Raw genomic sequence first — 23,481 nt, 5'->3', positions numbered from 1 at the left:
CTGCACACGAGATTGATGTACCGTCTCTCCCCAGAAATTAAGGACGACGTCCCCGGAAACGGTACCCCAGAATCTCCTACATTCTAGCATGCATCAGGGGTGGAGAATCGTGTGGAGGATCGTGTGTGACCACGCCATAGGGTGACCATGCTGCCGTTGAGGTAGACACTAGATATGCAATGCACGGGACACAGGGATAAACATGTGTAAGACTGTTTTTGTATATCTTCATCAGGATAGCTATGTGGAAATAGTCTCAGAGTGAGACAATCTTTGCCAAATCGGACACGGGGGTACGAGACGGAGACATGAAAAAGGGTCCGCTTCGGCTGCATAGCTCGATCTCTCCTCTATTAAACTTTGTTCGGTCCGAGGTGATCCACATCATGCAGAAACAGCTTCACGCCAGTGGATTCAATGAGAGGCAGTTAGATTTGCCCCCATCGCTAGCCCGTCGGAATGTGCTCGTGACGGTCCACAACAATGTGCAGACCGACAGCGGGGACCGTCGGCTATTACAGGTTGGTTTCAAGGGGCTCTTGATCCAGCAGGAGATGCGATCAGGAGACGCTATCAGAGAAAAGTAGCATACTTCGAGAAAGTATAAATTGAGGTTCTTATGGCTTCGAATAGAGCGTCATCCCACTCGACAGCCTTCAGACTCTCAGAGAATTTCCCCGATCACTTCCTTCTCTGTCCTTAATTAAAATTATGCGGCCATTGTCGTCTGCCGCACTCCTATCTGTGATAGGAGCTGTCTCGGCGCAGGTTGGTCCTTGGGGCCAGTGTGGTGGTCAGTCCTATACGGGTGGAACCTCGTGTGTATCGGGATGGGCATGCGTGTTTTTGAATGATTGGTATAACCAGTGCCAGCCTGGTACGGAATACACTGCCCCTCTGCGCGATAGAAATCATAAACCTAACACATTTTCAAGCTACCGCGACGTCAACATCATCAGTCTCAACAACTGCACCTCCTAGTAGCACGTCTTCCTCGACAATATCCGTGTCATCCTCGACTTCATCGACACCCATCCCAACTAGCAGTGGCTCTTTCGTCAAGGCAGATGGGCTCAAATTCAGCATTGACGGCGAGACCAAGTACTTTGCCGGCACGAATGCCTACTGGCTGCCGTTCCTCACCAACAACGCGGATGTTGACTCTGTCTTTGATCACCTGCAGCAGACAGGCTTAAAGATCCTGCGGACCTGGGGTTTCAATGATGTGAATTCCGTTCCAAGCGCTGGAACCGTATATTTCCAGCTTCATGACCCATCCACCGGCACCACGACCATCAACACTGGCGCAGACGGTCTCCAACGGCTCGACTACGTTGTATCTGCGGCGGAGAAGCACGGAATAAAGCTGATTATCCCATTAGTCAACAATTGGAATGACTACGGCGGCATGAATGCGTACATCAACGCCTATGGCGGCAGCAAGACGGAATGGTACACCAACTCCAAGATCCAGAGCGTGTACCAGGCGTATATCAAGGCGGTAGTCTCCCGCTACAGGGACTCTGCTGCTATTCTGGCTTGGGAGTTGGGAAATGAACCTCGTTGCCAAGGGTGCAGTACTGATGTTATTTACAACTGGGCCACCACGACCAGCGCATACATCAAGTCTCTTGATCCAAACCACATGGTTGCCACAGGTGAAGGTACGCTAGATACTCCCCTCCGCGTACCTGATGCCACGCAGGCTACTAACTCTGGTATAGAGGGCATGGGGTTGACCGTCGACTCGGATGGTTCCTATCCCTACTCCACCTACGAGGGTAGTGACTTTGAAAAGAACCTTGCCATCCCTGACATCGATTTTGGAGTATTCCACCTTTACATCGCTGATTGTGAGTACTATTCCACCCTCGTCTTCACTGTACTGTGTCAACTGATGCGTTGGCTTAGGGGGCATCACAGACAACACCTGGGGCAACGGCTGGGTGAAATCTCACGCAAAGGTCTGTGAGGCTGCCGGGAAGCCATGCCTGTTCGAGGAGTATGGTATCAAAGATGACCATTGCTCGGCCGCGCTCGTCTGGCAAAAGACCTCTTTGACTACTACCGGAATGGCTGCCGACTTGTTCTGGCAGTACGGGCAGACGCTGTCTACCGGTCAATCACCCAATGACCACTACACCATTTACTACGGTACCAGTGACTGGCAATGTGCTGTAATTGATCATGTCAGTCAGATCTAATAGACAGAAGCTCAGGTGGCCGCAGGAGCTGTGCATAAGGAATTGCTCTATTCTCATTGACTCCTCGTCGTCTCAACGGTATTCGAACCGCTGCTTGTATCTTTTCTGGGTATGTGCGTCTTTGATGAGCCTTGCCAGGCGATGGAACAATGGTGCATCCTACTGGAACCGAATTCATATAAATACATACTCTTCGACTACACTGCTTGAATGGATTTCAGAATTCAATTCATGGGCTTCATGGATACGCCTTCTACATCAATTCTGTCGAAAGTAATCCGGAGCAGCCAGACGCTGAAATAGTTCTATCCCTTTACTTTGCCTTTTCACTATGTGATCAAGCATCATCTGTTTCCATCACTTTGATGGGGATAAATAAAACGCCGTCGCCGTCTATTCTCTCTGTGCAATATTTATTGAAAAGAGGTGAAATCAAATAGATCTCCAAGGAACCCGCAACATCTCGAATAAGACCAGTAAAACCAACGTGTCTTGCAGATAGATAGTCCTCTTATCCTCTCATTCCTTTTTTTCCCTGTAAGCCTCTCTAATTATACCGTCATTTCTTGGCAGGGATTAATCCGTCGAAATCGATAGCGCAACGCAGACTGATCACAACTGGCCATTCCGAGACTCGTTGTCTCCTCGAGCTTTTGAATGAAGAATTGCCCCTCCTCCCGGGCTGGGATGACACTCTGTCGAGCATGAAGTACTATGACCTGGCTTTGTATGGACCTTAATGATGAAGGTTGGATGCTTGAGAGTTGGTGAGACCTTTGTGACTCTTGGCGGTGTCGTGATATCCGGCCCTGTTGGAGTGAGTGAGAGTTTAGATGTGCTGACTACGTCTTCCGTGGTCACCGAGTCTGTGCAAGGGGTTTTCCAAGAAGGATGTGGCTTCCATGGACCCGGTGACCATGAACTGCCAGTGGAGTTGGATGTGGCCCACTTCGAGCTTGTCAACCCAGAACCAGGAACAGGCTCTGCGGTGGTGGTCCCCTCACTGTAGATTCATCACCATTATTCGTTGGTCCGGCAGTAGTGCTTCGCTCAGTAGTCACGAGGGTTTGAATGTCATCGACTGTGCTGCGACTAGTATCCGTCGTGGAGTCGGAGCTAGAGGATTCTTTGGTCTTCGTTGTAGTAGTACTCCTCGGTCACGTGGTACTCGGATTTGTCGTTGCTGGCTCAGTGTTGGCCCAATAGTAGTTGTCTCAGACTCTCAGTTGTATTAGGCTCAGTTGTAGCAGGGTCAGTAGCACCGGGCTCAGTTGTGCTGTTTTCGTTCGTACCAGGCTCGGTAGTATCAGGCTCCATCTTGTTGAACTCGGTTGTCGTTGGTTTCGGCTCTGTACTAGACGGCTCTATAGAAGGAGTAGGCGCCATGGTAGTTGACGTTGATTTGGTCGATGAATATGAAGTGATTGGCTGGCTAGTCGTGATTGACTCAGTAGTAGGAACATCTGTAGTAGTGGCTTCTGTACTTGTTGGCTCTGTGGTTGGTGTAGTCTCAGTGGCGGTTCTTTCGGGAGCAGCAGTAGGAAGTCGACGCCTCGTCTGCACTTGTTGGCTTGGGTGGTATTGTCTCTGTACTCTCCGCGGTAGCCGAAGTTGTTGGCTTTGGTGTTGTGGTGGCTGTTGTGGGCGTAGAATATTCACAGTCGAAGGTGAATAATAAGTATGAAACCACAGTTTACAATCAGCACTGATCCATGAACTACAGCCATTTCTATGTTTACTCCATCACCAGTATCAACAGAGGCATGTCTGATTATATAAAATGGCTCCCCAGAACAGGCGTCTTCTGTCATGGTGAAAGCACTTAGTAGGGTGATACACGTCCCGGAGGTATAGGGACGTCCTTTCTCTACCTACTTCTTGGAAGTAGTTTGTTCCCAGGGTTCTCCATACTTGTGATTATAGAGGTGGATTCTGCATTTGAGTACATGGACCAAGTATGGCATTCCTACTGAGATTTCTGTATTACGGCAGAGATTACTGGATCCTATGTATCCCTCATAACCTTACTAGATTTTCTATTGTTGCTCTGGGCTGTTTCTCACAAGGCAGGACACCATCAATATATTCCTATTCTCATGGATTAAGACAGTGCTTCCATTGCAAACCATTATTTTTGGCGTAGCCGAAGAAAGAGACTCCCCTGAGTACATAAGGCAGGTGTGTCTTCGTCTCGGAACGCAACCACGCTCTTGACATGTAGATATAGGTTCAAACAAAGGGAGTATCAATTGCCGAGCAGCAAGGTAATTTTGATCTACTTCCAAGCCCTGAGTTGCAGCCGGATGCTCGTATCAAAGAAATGGATCCTTTTTTGCGTCAGCATAGTTCATTACTTCCACCGAAAATGACGAGCCAGCACGGTACCTCTGGGATGGAGAAGCAAGCCATCTCCATTTCAGTCTAGTCTCTCGCAGAGATGCGCTGTTGATCATCTGGATATTCTGTAGAAAAAATGGCATTCTTCGAAGTTTGAGACACTCAGCCATATTGACAATGAGGAAGTACGGCCTAGAATCAGGGCAAAGAAGGATGAAGAGGTCAGTAGAGTCAGCCGAATACTGAAGCAAAATTATGGGTACAGAGGAGCTTTATATCAAGAAATGCCATCCTGTGCTGCAAGTACAGTCTAATGCCCTTTATCATGTATCAAATATGAGCATATTTGCGCGATTATCAAGGCAATGACGTAGTTAGAATAACCTATGTATACCTAAATGAGTTATGCAGGTATTAATCTTCCTTATACATGCATAAGGCTCTACTGGCTCTAGAGAGTAGTGAATAATAACACAAACACCAGAGCTCTCTGACTCTTTTCACATTTCCTCATGAGTAACTCGCGAGTAACAAACATCAACCATCTCACTTTGTTCATCCATCTGGTCCATTCCCTGATTCATTACTTCTGGAAACCCAAAAGAGAAAAGATAAAGAGCTACAGTCACGATGGATCAGAAGAATGAGCCCGGCAACTCTGCTGCTAGCGACAGTCAAAGCAACGGGATGAGAATGCCAACTTTCTTTCACAGCGGAACCCGCCTCAATCTGCCTCTCTACGGCCAGAGTACCCACTCGATTGCTGTATACATCCTTACACTCGTCGTGTTTTTCTTCCTTGCCTGGTCGAACAGGTTCTTGGTCGCCGTCAAGGATAAACTGGAGGACAAGATCATCACGGCGCGTGCCCTTCAAACCCTCGGACGCCTTCCTCTCCACCGACGCAGAGCTCTTTTCAAGGCCCGCGTGAGTCCTCTTCCAAGACTCGTGCGCATCGACAGGGAGAATCATCCTCGCGCAGATGACGGACGGATCGAGATGCTCGCACACCGCGAAGAACGGCCCCGTGGCCATGAATCCGGCACCGATAACCTGTCCTCGAATGGGCCGACCCCACACAAGTCGGTCTCGTACTATGTCTGGATGCGAGCATTGGTGGAAGTCCTTAGAGCTCTTATGGCGTTTGTCTTGTGAGTTTCCCGTGTTTCGGAATCAGTGCATTCTGACCAATTCTTCCAGAATGATAGGGATCATGAGTCTTAATATTGGTTTTCTCTGTGCCATACTCGGAGGAGTCCTCGCAGGGGAGCTGCTCAAAGGATGGCTACATGCGCTAGTTTGAAGACGGGAGATTACCACGATGGCTAGGCGTTGGACGAACACGACAGCGGGCTTGATCTTCACGAGTCACATTCATATCCTCGGATGGCCTTGGTTTGAAATTATTATCTCGGACATATGAAGAGTGAGGGAGGCAGTGGAGGCACATGTACCTAATCTTCGCACCTATTGCATGGAGGATTTGCGTTGAAGGTGGCGATCCGCATCTGAGAGTTGCAATGTACAATGATTGGTAAATGGGATTATTCACTCTTGTCCGCTTCGTTCGCACAGGGCGATAATGCTCGTCATATCCAGTCATTGTAGTATCCATTGCCTTGAGAGGGTCAAGCGCTCTTGGCTGACAAGGCCACAGACCGACAAGGAATCCATTAGAAAGGCTTCAGAATATGAAACAATATCTAATAGAGTCGCGACTGGATGCTTTTTATCTAGCTTTTCTTGTCTGCTGCTGCCAAGCAGTCTAGATGGGGGAGGGCTGTTTCTCTGCAGTGGGGAAGTGCTCAAATCTGCTCATTTCCGCTCATGACTAGTCTCGCTACCTAGATATGGATTTCTTGAAAAATAATAACAAGGGATCATGAGCATTTTCCACGGATTTCCTTTTTCTTTTATTGTCTGTTGACTGACGATCAGAGTCAAAATACAAGCCGAATAGCTCCGTAGCGATGAAGTTGTTGAAATACCAGCGAGCCGCGCAGGTCCTGGTCTCTCTTGGAATACCTGTCGCATCGCATGATCCAAACGGCAGACCAGGATATGGACTCATTGGCTATGGGATCTCCATGTACAGGCCTCTCTGCGCGTATGCGTGTCGTGCCTCAATTACAAACCCTCTGGATTGCAACAAAACAGCAGATCACAACATGGATATGTCCTCGATGGAGATGGATACTCCCAGCCCTTCATGCTACGCAAACAATGATCCCTTTTTGCAAACACTAGCCTACTGCATGTACACTCACTGCGCGGATTTGTCCGTATCAGTTTTGGAGAATTACTGGGAATTGAACGTGGCCGGTAGACTGCAGCATCAACCGAGCCCGAAGGAGTCATATCAGGAAGCTCTTGGAAGCCTTGCGAAGCCGCCAACCACAACACTTAATACGTCCGAGGTTCTGGATATTGCTTCTCTGGTCGTCGAAGAGACGTATTTGAGTAATTGCGATACTCTCTCCACGTTCGAGGCGGTCGAGACGTCCCATGAGAGATATGGGTAGGTTTCCTACAGCTGTACATCGCGCTGCTTGCTGAATAGTTTCACTATAGCTTAGTGCTCCTTCTCACCGGTGCAATTATTCCAATAGCCTCGTCTCTGCTCCGTTTCGTCCCTTTCCCCGCCGCTTGGCGAGTACGGTTCAGCGCAATCTTCATCGATCCTCCATTTATCGGTCGTCGCCATAGCTCCCCGATATTCGACACCTTCTACATGCCGACTCGAGGACAAGCCCTCTTTATCGCATATCTATCGATAATCAACATAATCTTGTGCGCTGTCGGGTTCCGGTCGGCGCAGCCGAACACCTGGTACGCGTCCAAGCACGACGAAATCCTCACCTACGTGGCCAATCGCGTTGGCGTGCTCAGCTTTGCCAATATTCCCTTGTTGGTGCTATACACCGGTCGGAACAACTTTCTCCTCTGGCTAACAGACTGGTCGCATTCAACCTTCCTCTTGCTCCATCGCTGGCTCGCGTTCATCTGCACTCTGGAGGCCTGTCTGCACTCGGCCATATATTTGCAAATCTACGTCGCGAACAATGAGCATAGCACCGAGAGTAGGCTTCCATACTGGATCTGGGGCGTTGTCGCGACTTTGGCGCTGGCCATCTTGATTCCATCATCGACATGGCCAATCCGGAAGCGGTTCTACGAGCTATTCCTGGCTTGGCACGTCATCCTCTCCTTTTTTGCTCTTCTTGCGTGCTACTGGCATATCTGGTACAGGTACGGACATCAATGGGGCTACGAGACTTGGATCTATATCGCCTTCGGTATCTGGGCCTTTGAGCGAGGGTTTCGGTTATTGAGGCTGGCGCGCCATGGGATGCGGAAGGCTTATGTCACCGTCTTGGACGACGAGTATCTCAAAGTTGAGGTTCCCGGTGTCCATGCACAGGGCCATGTATACCTCTATTTTCCGACCCTGACGTGGCGGGTCTGGGAAAACCATCCCTTCTCGGCGATTGCCAGTCTGCGCCGTGAGAATAGCCTGGAGAAGATCGCGATCGAGGCGCAAGATGTCAAGGGTGAACACCTGTCGAAGAATGGACTTTCCGTAACGACTTTTCTCGACCAGGGCAAGATGCCCTCTAGTTCATCTACGCCCTCGTCGCGGGACCTGACAGGCGACAGATACTACCAGCCATGCCTCACGCTCTTCGTACGCACACAGTCGGGCATCACACGACATCTACGTGCGCGGTCCCAACTCCCGGTTTTGGTGGAAGGGTCCTATCCCCTGTCGCCTCTGACCAGCGATCACTGGAGCGATCATCCCAACGTCATTGCCATTGCCGGTGGAGTTGGCATCACCGCCCTGCTCCCGGATCTGTGCAGCCACCGTGGACGACACGCTCTATTTTGGGCTTCTCGCAGCAAAGCGTTGATTGACTCGGTGCAGGAGACGGTTGGGAACACTTGCCTGCATAATCGGGATATGAAGATCTACCATGACCGGCGAATGGATATCCCAAAGCTGTTGAGGGAAGAGATGCAGAAGTATCGGGGTGTGCCGGTTTGTGTGGTTGTCAGTGGACCGGCGGGGATGGCGGATGAGGTTCGACTTGTGGTTTCGGAGATGGTTAGAGAGAATCCGTCTCTGCTTGTTTCTTTCGTGGAGGAGTCTTTTAGTTGGTAGTTCGATCAGTCAATATCCAAGATGGATAGTTGTCGGTTTGGAATAGAAATGAAGTACTCTCCCGACGCAATTAGACGTGGAAAGGGACAGGGCTAATCTTTAACCCAAGGAAATTCTCTAGAAACTCTTATATTGTAGCTTCTTTTTTACATTTCTATTTGTTATTGTGAGTTTGGAAGCTGTTCGTTGTAAGGTGAATGATGACCGTTGCGGCTAACTATATATCTAGAACTAGAAGAAACAATTTGTTTTCCAAACAGGCACAAATCAAGCTTCAGGTTTTTCGGCAAAAACCTCAGCTGTGTATCTGGAATGAATTGCTTAATTTGGGGTCTGTCCCAAAGTTTTTCGAGAGTATTTGAGCACATTTCCAAGCCCACGGAAAACAAAGTGGAGAAACCAAGTGCACCAGAATTAAAGCACGAGACGAAGCGCACACAGAAATTTCCATGAGCTCTTATAAAATCACCTTGCTCCCACGGAGGAAAGCAGACAGTAGAACGGTTTTTCAAAAGACACGCTGCAGATGGTGTGTTGACCACAGTCAACATGAACATGGATACTTCGTCCGCCGTGCCCGCCTGGTTTGCCAACCTCCCATTCTCAGATCCCAGATGCAACAATGATAGCTGCAAGGCATACAAAGAGCTGCATAGTGCCTCCCAGGCGCAGATCAGCTGGGCCTCTCAGTTTCTCTACGGACACTATGTCTCCTGGTTCTGCGGTATCATTCTCGCGGTCTTCGTCTTTGCCTTCTGGTTGCACCAGTGTCGTGATTGGTTTGGTTGGAGTTCCGGCAGAGGCTCGACGGCGAAGGATAGAATAACTGCGCTCAGAAGGTGCTTCACGTATCGGAGAGTTGGCGGCAGGATAGCGGAGTACCTCGGTCTTCCCTCGTTTGGGGTCATTGCACTTGTTGTGTTCTTCTTCTTTGCAGCGGCGCTGATGGCGTTTGCCCAGCATCCTTACTATCGATTGCGGAGGGGATTCGGGAGTCCGCCGTTGGCTGTTCGGACAGGTTTGATGGCATTTGCTTTGATGCCGGTTGAGATTGCGTTGGCTGGAAAGGTAGTATCATCTCCGTGAACGGAGTGATGGTCGGATACTGACGGGGGAACAGTACAATCTCATCACTCTGCTCACCGGAATCGGCCATGAGAAGCTCAATGTCTTCCATCGATGGATCGGCTATCTCATGTTGTTCCTTAGCCTCATTCATACAGTCCCATTCCTGTACCAGCCGGTCCACGAAGGTGGTATGGCACAGCTGCACGCAAAGTTCTACGCGAAGGGCAGCTACGAGGTAGATACATCTCCACCACTCCACTGTTCGTCTATTGACAGCGTCAATAGTTCACGGGTACTCCCCCCTTTGGCATGCTGGTTGCCCTAGCGACCCTATCGATTCCCCCGATCCGCCGACAGTTGTACGAGATTTTCGTGAGCTCGCATATTCTACTGGCGATGGTCTTCTTCGGGCTGTGTTTCTGGCACGCGGGCCAGGAACTCGACTCGTGGAACTACCTGTGGGCCACACTCGCACTCTGGATTGTGTCCTACCTAGGCCGGATTTTCGGCCGGTCCTCTGCGTTCAGACTGAAGAATCAGTGGTTATCGGGGTGTCCGACATTCGTGTACCCGTTACCGGACAACATGGTCAGGCTTGAAGTGCATCTCCCCGGACCAGAGTGGAAATGGGAGCCTGGACAGCATGTTTTTCTTCGATTCGCGGGACTCAGAGTGCTTGAGAATCATCCTTTCACTATTGCAAATGCATGCTTGCGGCCGGTGAATGCGGATCCAGAGAAGCTCGGTGAGAGACAGATGATGAAGTTTCTCGTTCGTCCTCAGGCAGGCTTCACTGCTCGTTTGCATGCAATGGGCGGCTCAGACGCGCTTTCTGGGTTCGAGGGCCGCGTCAGTACGATCGTCGAGGGCCCATATGGCACCATTCTCCGGCCTCGTGTCCAAAATCGCTATGATACCGTGGTTCTCGTTGCTGGCGGCGGAGGTATCTCTGCCATGTTGCCTTGGTTGGAGCATCTATCGCATTTGATGTCCATGAAAAACCCTGTCGCATGTGTAACGAAGCGCGTGTCCCTTTTGTGGGTGACCAGGGAACCGGCGTCCGTTCAATGGGTGGAAAATGAATTGAGGGAAGTCAAGCGCAACGATGACAGCGACGCGATTCGAACGAGGATCTGGATAACAGGCGGCCGGAAAGAAGACCCCACAGATGTAGCGCCGGCCTCCAGTAAGGATGCCGTCGTGGTGGATTCATGGGACGCAGGGTCAAAGCACCCTGAGATGGACTTCGTCGATCAAGTCACGCACCAGTCTCGTCCGAACCTGATGGAGGTCCTAGGCATGGAACTGAGCTCCGAGCGGACGATGGTCATCGGCTGCGGACCTGAGAGTCTAAAGATCGATTTGAGCAATGCAGTGGCTCGGCTTCAGTCTCGCGTGTTTAGAGGTGAGGCTTGGGAGGTGAGACTGCATACGGATACTTTTGGGTGGTAGAGAGGGTTTTTGGGTTCTATTCAGCAAAAAAGTGTTCCAATTTTGTGATACCATCGTCACCCGAGGCTACGGAGTGTCTTGACTCAATATAAACATCCAGTACCTTGAATCTCAGAAAGTAGCAGTACACTCCCCAGAGGTGTCGAAAGTGGAGTAGGGAAATGAAAGGTACAGGAACTGGGCGTGTGAGGATCGTCAACTTCTCATTTAGTTAGCCAAGATCCAAAGAAAGTGTATCTCTGGTTTTCTCAAGACCTTGCAAGATGGGAGATGTATCTGGACATCGAAACATGTGTGGGAGACCACGTGATGTGTATGCGCCGATCTTGAAACGTCACATGATCTATTTGTCCGAAGAATGGCCGCGTCGGACAAATGTGCCACTTCTAGTAAGCATTCACGTGACCCTATGTGCATCGTTCAGTTGAATGTTGATTGTTGAGTTGAGACCCTGGGACCTGAGGGATTTTTAGAAAAAGCTTCTTCTGAAAGATCCATTGATCAACGGTTCAATCTTAGAAGCGCTATTGTTCTAGACTCGTTGGTTCCTGGGCAGACCGAGGTTGATTGTTTTACAATGGGCAAATCAAGCATAAATAATGCTGTCCACCACGCATAAGCATAATGAAAGCAGAAGTCAACAACAGCCAATCGGCAATCGGAGATTCCACCTCCGAAGTGGCGACCAGGAGGAACTGAAACGGCGATTCGGAAGTTGGAGCAAAGTCAAAAATAACAAGAGTGGATGGCGCCTCTTCCATCATCCGCAGAGCTAGCAGCCACTAGACATAATTGTTGGGCGGAGTGCCGACGTGGCTAGCCCGACATGGCAACAGGGCATATGCTCATTGCTCACTATTTCTGCACTATCTCCAGTCAGCCTCCTGCAGCCTCCAATCACAGTGTATGAAACACTGCTCCGCCTACGCGTCGAAAGATGAAACAAATAGTACAGAACGGAGCAGGATGTACCTTTACATACTGCACTGAACCAGGCACAACTCCTAGCATGGAGGAACATCATTCTTCGCGTGGGAGGCCTTGCACCTGCTCTCGACAGGGGACGCGTTGCTGGACTCATCAGTGAATAAATTTTTCAGATCCCTGGCATCCAACCAGATCCAGCGGTTCAAGGAGGATTTTCCGCCAAGGGAGTCCTTGTTCAGGGTGGCTACGTTATCTTGGCACACCAGATGAGGTGGATCAATAATACGGATACGATTACGGCCAGAAAACTTGGATGGGACTCCGTACGTACGTAGGTAGATAGGAATAGATAGATAGCCCACTGCAAATCTCCGTCCAGCCCAGCCAAGTAACACACCCCTGATCCTTTGGATTACAGCCTGGTCCGGTTGTCAATCTGCCAAGTAGTATATAATCTCCACTCTCCAGATTCTTCGGTTGCTTCTCGGTTGCTTCTCCTTTTTTACTATTGTTGATCTTCACCTCACCACCGCAGCTCTCCTCGACATCCTTTTCACCCGCCAACATGGATGCCAGGGCGGAGTCGCCCGACCTGGGCAAACCGCAGTTCGCGTCGCACAGTTGGCTCGAACCCATCGTATGTCGCAATGCAATCAATCTAATCGAGAATAAGAATCCTTCGTATTGATATCGCTTTGCAGATCGTTCTGAGTATCATGATTGGCTCGTTAATCATCAACCGCCGACGAGACTTCAGCATTTTTGGCAGCAGAACAACAGCCGATGCATATGATAGCAGCAGCTCCACGGACGACTATCCCTCCAAAATTCCCACAATATGCGGCATCACCATTGAAACCCCGGATTCGTCTCGCTGGGCTCACCACTTCCACAGCCGAATCCTGCAGAAATTCCCGTTTCTCGTCGAAATGTTCTACTGGGTCGTCAACTATCTGTTTTACTCCGTCACCAAAGCCACGTCGCAGTGGCTGTCCCCCGCCGAGATTGGCGTCGTCCAGGTCGCGCAGGATCACGGCGTCGGGATCCTGGATTTCGAGCATCACTCCATCGCGCGGTTTTTCTTTCCGATCGAGGAATCCGATTTTCAGTCGTTTTTCCTCAATGGACACCAATCCCTTATGACCTTCTTTAACCGTATCTACTCCCTTGTCCACATCCCCGGAACCGTGCTGTAAGTCTATCCCCCAGTCCAAACCTCCTGCAACCCATTACTCACCAGTCATCAGATTCCTGGGCTGGTACTACTACGCCGCTGAAAACAACAACACCTTTGCCGTCGCGCGACGGACCATGACTCTCGGCAACTTCGCCGCCTTTATCATCTTCTGCTTCTACCCCTGCATGCCGCCCCGCCTCCTCCCCGACTCCTACGGCTTCTACGACACCGTCCGCCAAGACCACGCAGAGAGTGTCTGGGTGGGCGGGAAATCCGTCAACCAATTCGCCGCGATGCCGAGTCTGCATTTCACCTACGCGTTCGTCATCGGGTGTACCTTCCTGTATCACTCGGGCCTCCTGCACAGGCTGCAGGGCCGACCGGTCCGCAAGTCCCCCTTCACACAGATCTTCTTCGTGGTCATGGCATTCGTGTACCCGATGCTCGTCCTGAGTGTCATCATCGCGACGGCAAACCACTACTGGCTCGATGCGACGGTGGCCACCTTCACCGTCACCATCTGCTTCCTGGGGAACCGCGTCCTGTTGCTCCTCCTCCCGCTCGAGTACTGCATCTGCTGGGCGCTGCGGCTCGCAAAGCCTGTCCCTACCACCGGCGATCGGAATCTGCTCAGGTGGCGCCAGCAGCATGGGGATGTGCCTCTGCTGGCGGAGCAGGATTCTGACAGGTTCTCCGATTCGGTTGTTTGAGCGCATTCACGGCGTTTGGTTTGGGTTGGGTTGCACTACGGGCCACGGATAGAAGGACGGCCATCGCATATTTACATACTACCGGTGCATCTAGAATCTAATGTGTACATATTTGACATTTGACAATGGTATCGCTCAATGCATGCAGGAGTGGCTTGCTTGGCATTATTTTGACAATCCATACAAAGGTTCTGGCTAAGCCTGAATCTCACGTGACCACAACGACGCGCGTCTCGGCTCGAAATATCACGCCTGATCGTATGCCGGTCAGCAATACTCTGTACAGCTGCGAACCTGCTATCATGGATGATCCGTGTATTTGATCTACGTCCCCATCGAATTGGTCAATGGTCAATCAGAAGAGGGTGGCTGTGGCTTGTGCCGGTGTCGTGTGACTGGGCACTGTTGCCAACTAATTGTTTCCTGACAGGAAAGGTGACAACACATCTAATGACATCGTCAGGCGTCATGCAGTCCAGACTGTCAATGAAATGAACTTTTTTTTTTTTTTTTTTTTTTTTGAGTGACCATCCGGTAGATTTAGGCTCAACGGGCAAAGCGATCACTGATCGTAGCGTGCAAATCTCGTGTGGTCTTCTCGCGGCTGAGTCGATAGCCTACACAAGTCCCAAGTCCAGGTGGCCAGGCTGGTCATGCTCTGGTCACTCGGGAGAATCACCGACGATCTTTGCGTCTTGGATCCTTTGCATTTTGGGGTACATGTAGATCTAGCAGTATTCGAAGGGCGGCTGTACGTACTTCTCATGCTTGACTTGCCGGTTTGTTGTCTGTTATTTGTTGATTGTGGTTCTGTGCTGCTTCATGGGAATATCCCCGACATTATTGCTTGTGGACTACTCTGTGATGAACTCAACATGCCTATTTGTTTAAAAGCCTAATCTTATTCATGCATCTCCTAAATGAAGAACTGTTGATGGAGGCTCATCGGACAGGCTTTAGATATGTGTGCTTAGAGATTAAGAAAGGGTGCTCTCCTGGCAGGCTCTTAGTTGTTAGCTTTAAGAAAATTATGTGATTAGCTGTGGGTATTATGCACACTCATACTCTAATATATAACTTTATTATTATTAGCAAGAACTGGTGGGTTAATCAGTCAATTAAATAATTGCATTAGTGGGTGGATGTATATCACTGCAATTTGCGGAGCAAAGATATGGCTAGATATTTTAGTATGCTTCCCATTCTATTACTTACTCTGTAGTGCACTTGCAACTCAACCACTGACATAGTGATGAATGAATGATAGCTAAATAAAAGATACCGGTTTACTGAGTAGCACAATATTAATCATTAACTTAAAGCTTAATAGACAGTTTGGCCCCTGCCAAGATACCATGAAGAAACATTAGCTAGTCCCTGCAATGGCGAATGAGAGCTTCGGTTCTGGCAGAGAATAACGCGGAAATTTCCACCAGAAAGCAGATCAGGGGCAAGAGGAGACTGAATTCCGACCACAAGTTCGCTGGGATAACCTACAGGAGTTAGACAAAAGGATGATCTGACTGCTCTCCAGCACCGCCAATGCAGCATAGATGTTCTTGCAATGGTCTATCTAACGCATATCGCAATATGATCAATAAGCAAGAGGTCAGAGATTAAGGCAGGCGTTTAAAAAATGGGCATTTAGGACACTAGAGCTCTGTTTTGGCGAGTAAGGTACTCCTGGCTTCATCAACAAGTTGCTTAATTAAGAAAATCGGAAAATATGAACACAATCTGGAAGGTGGCACGGGGAGAACTTTAAGTTATAGCAGGCTATTTCCCCGTGCCAAAGCGGATAATGCCCTTATCCATTTACTTCGATTCTTCGAGAATCATATATCAGAGCCCAGCCCAGTCCACAGTTAGGTACATCTATGTGCCGGTAGATGTGCTTACTGGAAGTTATTTCGGCTAAAATGCCATTCAGAGCGCGAAGAAGCCGTTCAATGTCTGCACATGCTCTTACTTTTACTTAGATAACAAGTCACTTTTGCTTTCAGCATTGTTGCTTAATGACGCAAGTAATAAGTGACAAGTCAGTCTGGGAACTTAGTGTGGAGTATGGAAAAGCCATGAAAACATTTCAGTATAGAGCAGTCATACCTGAGGCATCTACCGGCCTATGCAATCCAATCCCTAATAACAGAATAACAGCTCAGACTTTTAAGCTGCATTCCTGCTGTGCAACTAAGCTGTTTTAAGATGGTGTACAGATAACTATAGATCTCAGCCACAGGCGCGACAGTTAACAGCTAATCTTGGTAGCGCCCTCCTCCGCATTCTGGAAGCAACCTTGTTTCCTTAGCTAGGTAATCTTAATAATAGATGAGATCCTATTATGGCGTTATGTTTACTCATGTGAGGGGTGAGATCAAGATCCTTCCGTTATGACAGGCCCTTGACCAGCAAATATCACTATGATAAGTCCTGTCTCTGGCTATAACTGTATGAAGTTTCCATTCTGTCCATGTGAGATGTAGTAAAGTCCTACTGAACCCTTTTACTGTATACATAGGACAACATGATGGTTTGCCCTCTAATAGACTTGACTATGTGCAGAGCGCTGCCGACAGACGTGCCAGGGAATATAAATTTCCTGCACTTAATCATGAATGTGAATGACTCTAGTAGTAGTCTATATAGTGACTTTCTCACAGCAGATTAAGCCATGTTAGCATAGGACCTAGGAGAGCTCTAAAAGGTATCCTAGTTATTTCAGTTCAGGCATGTTCGCGGGAGAAGATGAGATCACTAAATTACCCAACTAAAAATTGATATTCGAGACCTCGGCATGAGCTATGCTGCCTATGCATGCAATATGAAGACTAATCAATGAATATGCAACGCCGAGGCCTTTGGATTGTATACTTTCATCGTATATCATGGTATAAAATCTGTCCAGATAAAGTCTAGCAAAATAAAATATTATCCAAATTGAACACAAGTCTACCTCTATAATTATAACACCTGGTTGCATAAGAACTATGAACTACCAAGTCCTGATCAGTGGTGAACAAGATGCAAAGGTGGCCGAAAAGCGGCGAGCCGTGTACCTTCGACCTTTCCTATTATTCTGGCTCAATTCTCTCTTCGCCGAAGTTATCTTCCTGGCCGTCGGCATCCTGATTATGACTGGAACTCGCGACCTCTTTTACAAAGTCATGTGGACGTTGGTTTTTTGTCCCCTGGGTATGGGCGGAGCGATGGGGGGCCTCGTAAATTGCTTCATTGTCCCCGATATACTTATCTACTGCGCATGCCCATCCCGATCGCGTTGAGCAACGCTTTGCCAGTGTTACGATCAGAAGAGAGGGATTGGAAACGTCTGGGTGGCTCTGGATAGTCGACAGAAAGGTCGAGCTTCGAAAGCTCAAAGAGACATACCATCATCTCCTCAAGGAGCTCCAGTGGCCTAGAGACTTGAAAACCTTGTCTACTCCCCTGAAGGCGCTCCTAGCAGATCTTTTAGATGAGCTCCAAGAACTCAATCTCCCAAGGATTGCGAGCACCTTACGTATATGCATTAGGGCGGAAAACGCTGAAGCCACTGCAACTAGTTCTCGATCTACTCTGGACGAGTTTACCACCGACCACTACTACATGAGCCACTGGTTTTTCGATCTGTTGGAAACCCTTCTCGAACGAGGACATCTGTGGTGCGGCAGACTTGACAGTGAAGAGGAACTTACCAGTATATTCCATTGTGAGGGTGCTACAACGGTGTTCACAAGCAGCGCAACTAGCTTTGACGACATCCCTCGTCCCTGGATGGCTCAAAATTTCATATCTTGTGAGGTTATTCCAGGAGCTCGGGCAGCGGATGGAGTTACAGAACTGGTGCATACAATGGAAACAATTCATGGGATTTGGTATCCGGTGGGAAATGCTAGCAGGAGATTTCTATTTCCATGGGGCGACCAATGAAGGAGGTATCCCCTAATGGGCATCCTTTTTGGGGAATGACAGGGGAAATAAGGCTGTCAACATTACCTGCGAAGAGTCAAGGTGAACGTTGACGCGTCTGGAGTGGCGCGGCAGAACGCTAGACTGATCTTAGAATATTTTCAGCGAGGCCATCAGTTACTGCATACCTTATCCTGTGATTTGGCTAATGTCTAGAACGTTTTGTATGTTGACTCAAGAAAAGAACATTCATTCAATTTGGCATTTATCCATGAACATAAACACCAGCCAGTATTCTTGCATGGCGCAAATTCAGGGTGCTTGCTGTGCTTGTGGGGGCGATAATAACCCTGGTGTAAGCTCCGGAAGGTGTACGCTGTGTGGACACATACTATGCTCTGGCTGCAGAGTGTCGTGACCAATTATTATTTGCACTCGAAGACAGAAGAATCCCTGTGCAAGGAGGAAGTTGTTGCTGGAAATATATGATAGGACGTGGCAATCAGGGCGTCCCATTCGCTCACCTATTCTTCATCACTGAGCCAAAGTCTGTTAAGCCAGTCCTCCCTGCGTGCCTGGAATTCATCAGATCTAAACTCACTGGCGGTAATTTTTCGCGCTTCTTCCATACTTTCCCAAATCAACCCCTCCTGTGGTCGATCTGCCGCTGCAGAATCTGGCTTCCATCCACACTGCAGATAAACATCTCTTAGTTGACCGGGAACGCAAGGGAGTTCGGCTTCTTCTGGCTGCTTTCGACCAGTGCGATTGATTCCACTGTGGCAGTTCGCTGTTGCTGGCGCTGCTCCACGACACTTCCGGTTCTAGGCTGCCAATCAACAGCGACTCCAATTTCTCGTAGGCATCGCGGGAATGCCCAGCATCAGTAAAGGCAGTGGTTGCATCTTGTCCAGCAAAGTTGCGCAGAATCTCTTCTCCTCCAGGGTGGTCTTGTTGATATTCGCTCACATTGTAGACTTATAATTTGAATTTGGTTAGCAATCATACAAGTTTTGATAATGCCTTTCCTCTCAGCTCTTACCTTTCCCATCAATAGCGATCCAGAGGTCCTGGGGGGTGTTGTGGCGTTTTACCTCCGCCCACGTATATTCGGTTGAGACGCCCATTGTAAGCCTATAGCAGTGATCAATAGAGGAGACAGGGAGGGACGATGCTTTGGATGTTAATGAGCTCCAGCGGCTATAAAAAAAGGGAGGACTTTTCGGGTGTTTGTTTCGGGAGATTGTCCAATGGAAAACAGGCCGATCAAAGAGATGCTCGATATAACCGTGTACACGACGTTCTCTGGGCCTCGACTCACACTGCGAACTCTGTCCTAGCCCGCATCTTCTCGTCATCATGGTGCTCAAAACATTCTACCTAGTTGGCCGTCCTGGTAGCTCGACCCGTCAGTTAGAGCTTGGCGACTTCAAGGCGCTAGACGATCTACGTCCAGGGATTGCAGCGGTCTACAACATTCTCTGCTCGGCTGATATTTGTTTTCACAATGGGAGTACTCCCCTGGAGAAGGTCGATGATCTGCTTGACTGCGAGGCCGTGGGAATCACGATTGCGGGCCATCCGGTAAGAGAACCGCAACAGCCGGTGGGCATACTAGGATTTGGCAATCATTTCGAGATCTATCCGGACCACTTGGGGAATCACCAGCGACTCTTCAATAGGTACGGCGCTGTCATCCGCACAGACAACATGGGGCGAGTAACCTTTCTGACGAACGATCCGGACATCACTGCGCTAGCCTTCCGCGAAGGTGAGTACTTTACCAAGAACCCATCCGCTCCGGATCACCCGCTGTTCGGGATCCGAGATCAAACAGCCCTCTTCCTCTGCGACACGGACTCTCCAGCATGGCAGGAGGCACACAAGTTTATTCCTCCCAGCATGACGCCCCGGGCAGTCCGTCACTACACCCCGCTGCTGCAACGATCCGTGGAGAAAGTGTTCAAGGTTCTCGACACGTTCGACGAGACCGGAGAGGCGTTCAATGTTTATCAGATAACCTCAAAGCTGGCATCGCAGGTCATCTGCCAGTTGGTGCTAGGCGTGGACCTGCACCATTTCGACGCCGTGGACAGTCCAACGCATCGCATCATTGTCCTGCTCCAGCGGTATCTGACTCTCAATCGCCGCGTGCAAACCAAAGGCGCCTGGTATTCCTACCTTCCGTTCGGTATGTTCACTAATCTATACGGGTCCGACAGTGCTCACGCATTACCTTTTTGCTAAGGATAACTATAACAGGTGACCCGGTTTCCCTCCGGCTACAAGGTGCTGTCAAAGAGCAACAACAAAATCTTCTCCAGAAGCTGCCTCCTGGTGCAAAGCTCTTAGTTACATTAGACTGCTGGACATCACCATTTTAACAGGCATTTATGGCTGTCACTGGTTATTTTCTTGATCAAGATTGGAACTATCGAGAGATCCTCCTTGGCTTTGAACCACTTCATGGGACCTACTCTGGGGTCAATCTCAGCAGTGTTCTACTTGGAATACTTCAACAACATCAGATTGTTGACCGAGTGCTCACAATCACCACTGATAACGCATCAAATAACAATACTTTGATGTCAAGTATTCAAGAATCTGTCCAGTCGCTTGAGCTTAATAATAACATAACTATTATTCAGATCCCCTGCAATGCCCATGTTATTCAACTCAGCCTTAAGCAGCTCCTTGGGCAAATGAAAGCAAACCCAAAGAATAAGATGGCAGAAATGGAATGGTCAGAGGCTCGCATTCAGTCACTTCATGCAAGACAGAAAGAAAAGGAAATTGTCAATACCCTTAACAAGGTCAGATATATAAGACATATCTTCATCCTTCTTTACTGACTACCTCCCTAGGTTCGAAGCTTGGCTATCTTTATAAATGCTAGCCCTCAGCACCGGGAAGCATTCTACAACCTTCAAACTAATTCACTAAAGCTTGTTCACAATTCAAGATGTCTGTACTCAGTGGAATTCAACTTTTCTTATGCTTCGACGTGTAAAACGACTACAATCAATATTTAATGAATTCTGTTCACAATATGATCTTCCTCACTTGATGCTTAATCAAGAGGAGTGGTGACAGATTAAGTATCTTCTTTAGATCACATAATCATTCTTCAAGTTTACAACTGCCCTCTCAAAGACTAAAGATGTTACTATCTATATCATCTTTAGTATCTACAACAAGCTTTTCAATCATCTTAAAGCATCAATCCGGCAGCTTCAAAGAAAAAAGGTTCCTTAGAAGCAGTTAATGCTGAAGGCTCTTTATGCAGCAGAAGCAAAGCTTCAACAATACTATAGCATGACAGACAAAGTTCCCAGCGATCTCTATGCAATTAGTACAATTATTACGCCCTAAAACAAGCTTCATTTCTTTTCTGGCAAGGATTGGGAGGATCCTGTGATTAATTATCATGAAAAATATCGCAAAAGCCTCCAGGACTACCTTAAGCCCTACAAATAACAACTTTCTGATATACAGTTACCATCAAAGACTCAATTATCAGCAATACAGACATCAGAGCTTGATATGCTTCTTACACTAATAGAGCCCCATTAATTAACATCAAGCCAGCATGATGAGCTTTCACGATATCTTCAGAGTGGTAAGTACAGGAGCTAAATTCGCTTTTAATTATGTTTAGTTAATAGTCATAATAGGCCCGCTCTCAGTTGCTCCGCGTATATTCTGGAAAGATCATCAACATGAATTTCCAGCCCTTGCAAGCCTTGCACGGGATGTTCTCTCTATTCCTGCCACTGGTGCTGGCATTAAACGGCTCTTTAACTCCGCTCGTGATATTTGTCACTATCATCGAGGCTCATTAAATACTAAGACAATCCAAGATCTTATGATGTTTATGTGCACATCTAGATTTGAGATTGAGGAGGAACAGCTCGCATTTATCAATGAGTATCTCTCTAACGAGGAGATACAAGCAGGTAATGAAGAAAGAGATGCTCAGCTTCCTGAGAATGGTCTAGATCCAATCAGTGATGATGAGGAGGATGATTCAGTTCCTGAGCAGGCTCAGCTCCTTACCAAAGCCCCTAGCCAGCATGCTCTTGGTAAAAGGCCAAAGAGTGTTACTTAAGAGTGTTACTTCTGAGCCAGAAAATGAGGAGGCTCAGGAGTTAGCTGTGGAAACAAATGATGAAGCTAATCTGCCTTTGCCTATGATTCATCTGAAGAAATCACTACTCAAACACGTACATCAAGGAGGGTTCAGAAGCGTTCCAGACGTGAGGATGATGGATATGATTATTATTGTTCTGTGCTTAGTAGTAATCAAAGAATAATGCTCTTTTATTTGAATTACCACAGTATACCTGGATACCTTCACTTCTCCTTAAGTACCTCGTGCAAACCAAATACTATAAAATACAGCCAAATACCGCATAAATTGTGCAAGGGACGAGGGCTTCTATTTTTACTTTTTTTCCCGCCCATGGACGTCCATGGGACTGCCCATCGTGGGCCGCCCATGGGTCTGGCGAGGTCTAGGAGATACAATTAGGCTAAGCGGGCTTTCTGTTAAGGACGATTCGCTTAAAGAATCTTGTTCGTTTTTACTAAATGCGCGCGAGAGGTCAGCTTGTCAAAAGAAAATATAAAATGTTAAAACGAAGCCAGAAGGACTTATAATATCAAAGAGAGTTGACAATTCTGGTGTCAACTTCATGGGGGAACTTGCAACCCCTAACCGTACAATTCTCTCGTGGACACCGATGACCACTGATGCAACGATCATCGTCATATTGCAAGCCCTTAGAACAGGGCGACAATCGCGCAATACACTCAAATTGGTGCAGGTGACTCCGTCCTCATTCTCCAGTATCTCCGAAGGGGTTTAGTATTTTCTGTCTCAGCTCGACATAATCGCCGCTTTGCTGCTTGTGCTCGATGCCGACTCAGTCGGCATATCAAAGACGAGCAATGAAAATGGATGGTCAGCGCACGCCTAAGCTAAGAATATTCACACGCCGAATATCTTCATGAGTTATCCCCAGGGATTTGACTTCCTTTTCCGAACGGTGAATCTCTCGGCACCATTGTGGAGTCCATAGCATCACAAAATAGTAATCACATATCCACCATCATCACACATTCTCTCATATTCAAACCAGCTTTCATTCTTTTTGCCTTCAAACTTTGTCCAGGCCTGCATTCCCATTGCCCCTGAAAAGGCGTGCAGAATGCCACTCCGTCTGAACTGGCCTCTAGCCTCCCCAGTAGGTTCAAGTAAAAGGCACGACAGATTCCATAATGGCAACTGATGATTATCGATGAAAAGCGGTAGACAATGAAGGTTATATGTTGAGGGAGCGCAGTCGAGGCGAACATAAAGTCGTACTTTATCATCCCACCAAATACCATCAAAGAAAACATGCCATTCACCGTCAGGTTTGAGCTTGATTTAGATTGTTGCCAGCAGCCCAGAAAGCTTCAGGAAGCCACCTGTAACGAAACCAAAGGGATCACCTGTAGCGGTCTCCACTTCACAAGTAATTATACTAACCAACG

General features: G+C 48.3%; 8 protein-coding genes across 8 annotated transcripts; 7 read left to right on the top strand and 1 right to left on the bottom strand.

Moving 5' to 3' along the window:
* Positions 1 to 711: 711 nt before the first annotated feature.
* manF (putative endo-1,4-beta-mannosidase) lies at positions 712 to 2,204 on the top strand (the record flags this gene model as incomplete). The annotated part of the gene is made up of 4 exons (XM_026762634.1): positions 712 to 877; positions 936 to 1,664; positions 1,725 to 1,853; positions 1,912 to 2,204. The coding sequence occupies 4 exons, from the start codon at positions 712 to 714 to the stop codon at positions 2,202 to 2,204; spliced, it is 1,317 nt and encodes a 438-aa protein (XP_026618512.1).
* Positions 2,205 to 5,171: 2,967 nt separating this feature from the next.
* Positions 5,172 to 5,696, top strand: CDV56_108964 (uncharacterized protein; the record flags this gene model as incomplete). The annotated part of the gene is made up of 1 exon (XM_026762583.1): positions 5,172 to 5,696. The coding sequence occupies one exon, from the start codon at positions 5,172 to 5,174 to the stop codon at positions 5,694 to 5,696; it is 525 nt and encodes a 174-aa protein (XP_026618511.1).
* An 815-nt stretch (positions 5,697 to 6,511) lies between these two features.
* Positions 6,512 to 8,703, top strand: CDV56_108921 (putative ferric-chelate reductase (Fre2); the record flags this gene model as incomplete). The annotated part of the gene is made up of 2 exons (XM_026762540.1): positions 6,512 to 7,059; positions 7,113 to 8,703. 2 exons carry the CDS (start codon positions 6,512 to 6,514, stop codon positions 8,701 to 8,703), a joined length of 2,139 nt encoding a protein of 712 aa, XP_026618510.1.
* A 549-nt stretch (positions 8,704 to 9,252) lies between these two features.
* CDV56_108884 (uncharacterized protein) lies at positions 9,253 to 11,223 on the top strand (the record flags this gene model as incomplete). The annotated part of the gene is made up of 3 exons (XM_026762503.1): positions 9,253 to 9,771; positions 9,824 to 10,006; positions 10,057 to 11,223. The coding sequence occupies 3 exons, from the start codon at positions 9,253 to 9,255 to the stop codon at positions 11,221 to 11,223; spliced, it is 1,869 nt and encodes a 622-aa protein (XP_026618509.1).
* A 1,492-nt stretch (positions 11,224 to 12,715) lies between these two features.
* On the top strand, positions 12,716 to 14,037 carry CDV56_108841 (phosphatase PAP2 family protein; the record flags this gene model as incomplete). The annotated part of the gene is made up of 3 exons (XM_026762460.1): positions 12,716 to 12,787; positions 12,852 to 13,342; positions 13,398 to 14,037. The coding sequence occupies 3 exons, from the start codon at positions 12,716 to 12,718 to the stop codon at positions 14,035 to 14,037; spliced, it is 1,203 nt and encodes a 400-aa protein (XP_026618508.1).
* Positions 14,038 to 17,024: 2,987 nt separating this feature from the next.
* Positions 17,025 to 17,964, top strand: CDV56_108776 (uncharacterized protein; the record flags this gene model as incomplete). Its single annotated transcript, XM_026762395.1, has 2 exons — positions 17,025 to 17,209; positions 17,334 to 17,964. 2 exons carry the CDS (start codon positions 17,025 to 17,027, stop codon positions 17,962 to 17,964), a joined length of 816 nt encoding a protein of 271 aa, XP_026618507.1.
* A 688-nt stretch (positions 17,965 to 18,652) lies between these two features.
* Positions 18,653 to 19,070, bottom strand: CDV56_108757 (cytochrome b5-like heme/steroid binding domain-containing protein; the record flags this gene model as incomplete). Its single annotated transcript, XM_026762376.1, has 3 exons — positions 18,653 to 18,692; positions 18,755 to 18,920; positions 18,986 to 19,070. The coding sequence occupies 3 exons, from the start codon at positions 19,068 to 19,070 to the stop codon at positions 18,653 to 18,655; spliced, it is 291 nt and encodes a 96-aa protein (XP_026618506.1).
* Positions 19,071 to 19,302: 232 nt separating this feature from the next.
* Positions 19,303 to 20,190, top strand: CDV56_108734 (uncharacterized protein; the record flags this gene model as incomplete). The annotated part of the gene is made up of 1 exon (XM_026762353.1): positions 19,303 to 20,190. The coding sequence occupies one exon, from the start codon at positions 19,303 to 19,305 to the stop codon at positions 20,188 to 20,190; it is 888 nt and encodes a 295-aa protein (XP_026618505.1).
* Between the last annotated feature and the right edge of the window lie 3,291 nt (positions 20,191 to 23,481).

The sequence above is a fragment of the Aspergillus thermomutatus genome (assembly GCF_002237265.1).
Source record: "Aspergillus thermomutatus strain HMR AF 39 chromosome Unknown NODE_7, whole genome shotgun sequence".
Classification (NCBI taxonomy): Eukaryota; Fungi; Ascomycota; class Eurotiomycetes; order Eurotiales; family Aspergillaceae; genus Aspergillus; species Aspergillus thermomutatus.
Note: the sequence above shows the minus strand (reverse complement) of the source record. Positions and strands in the feature narration are given on the sequence as shown.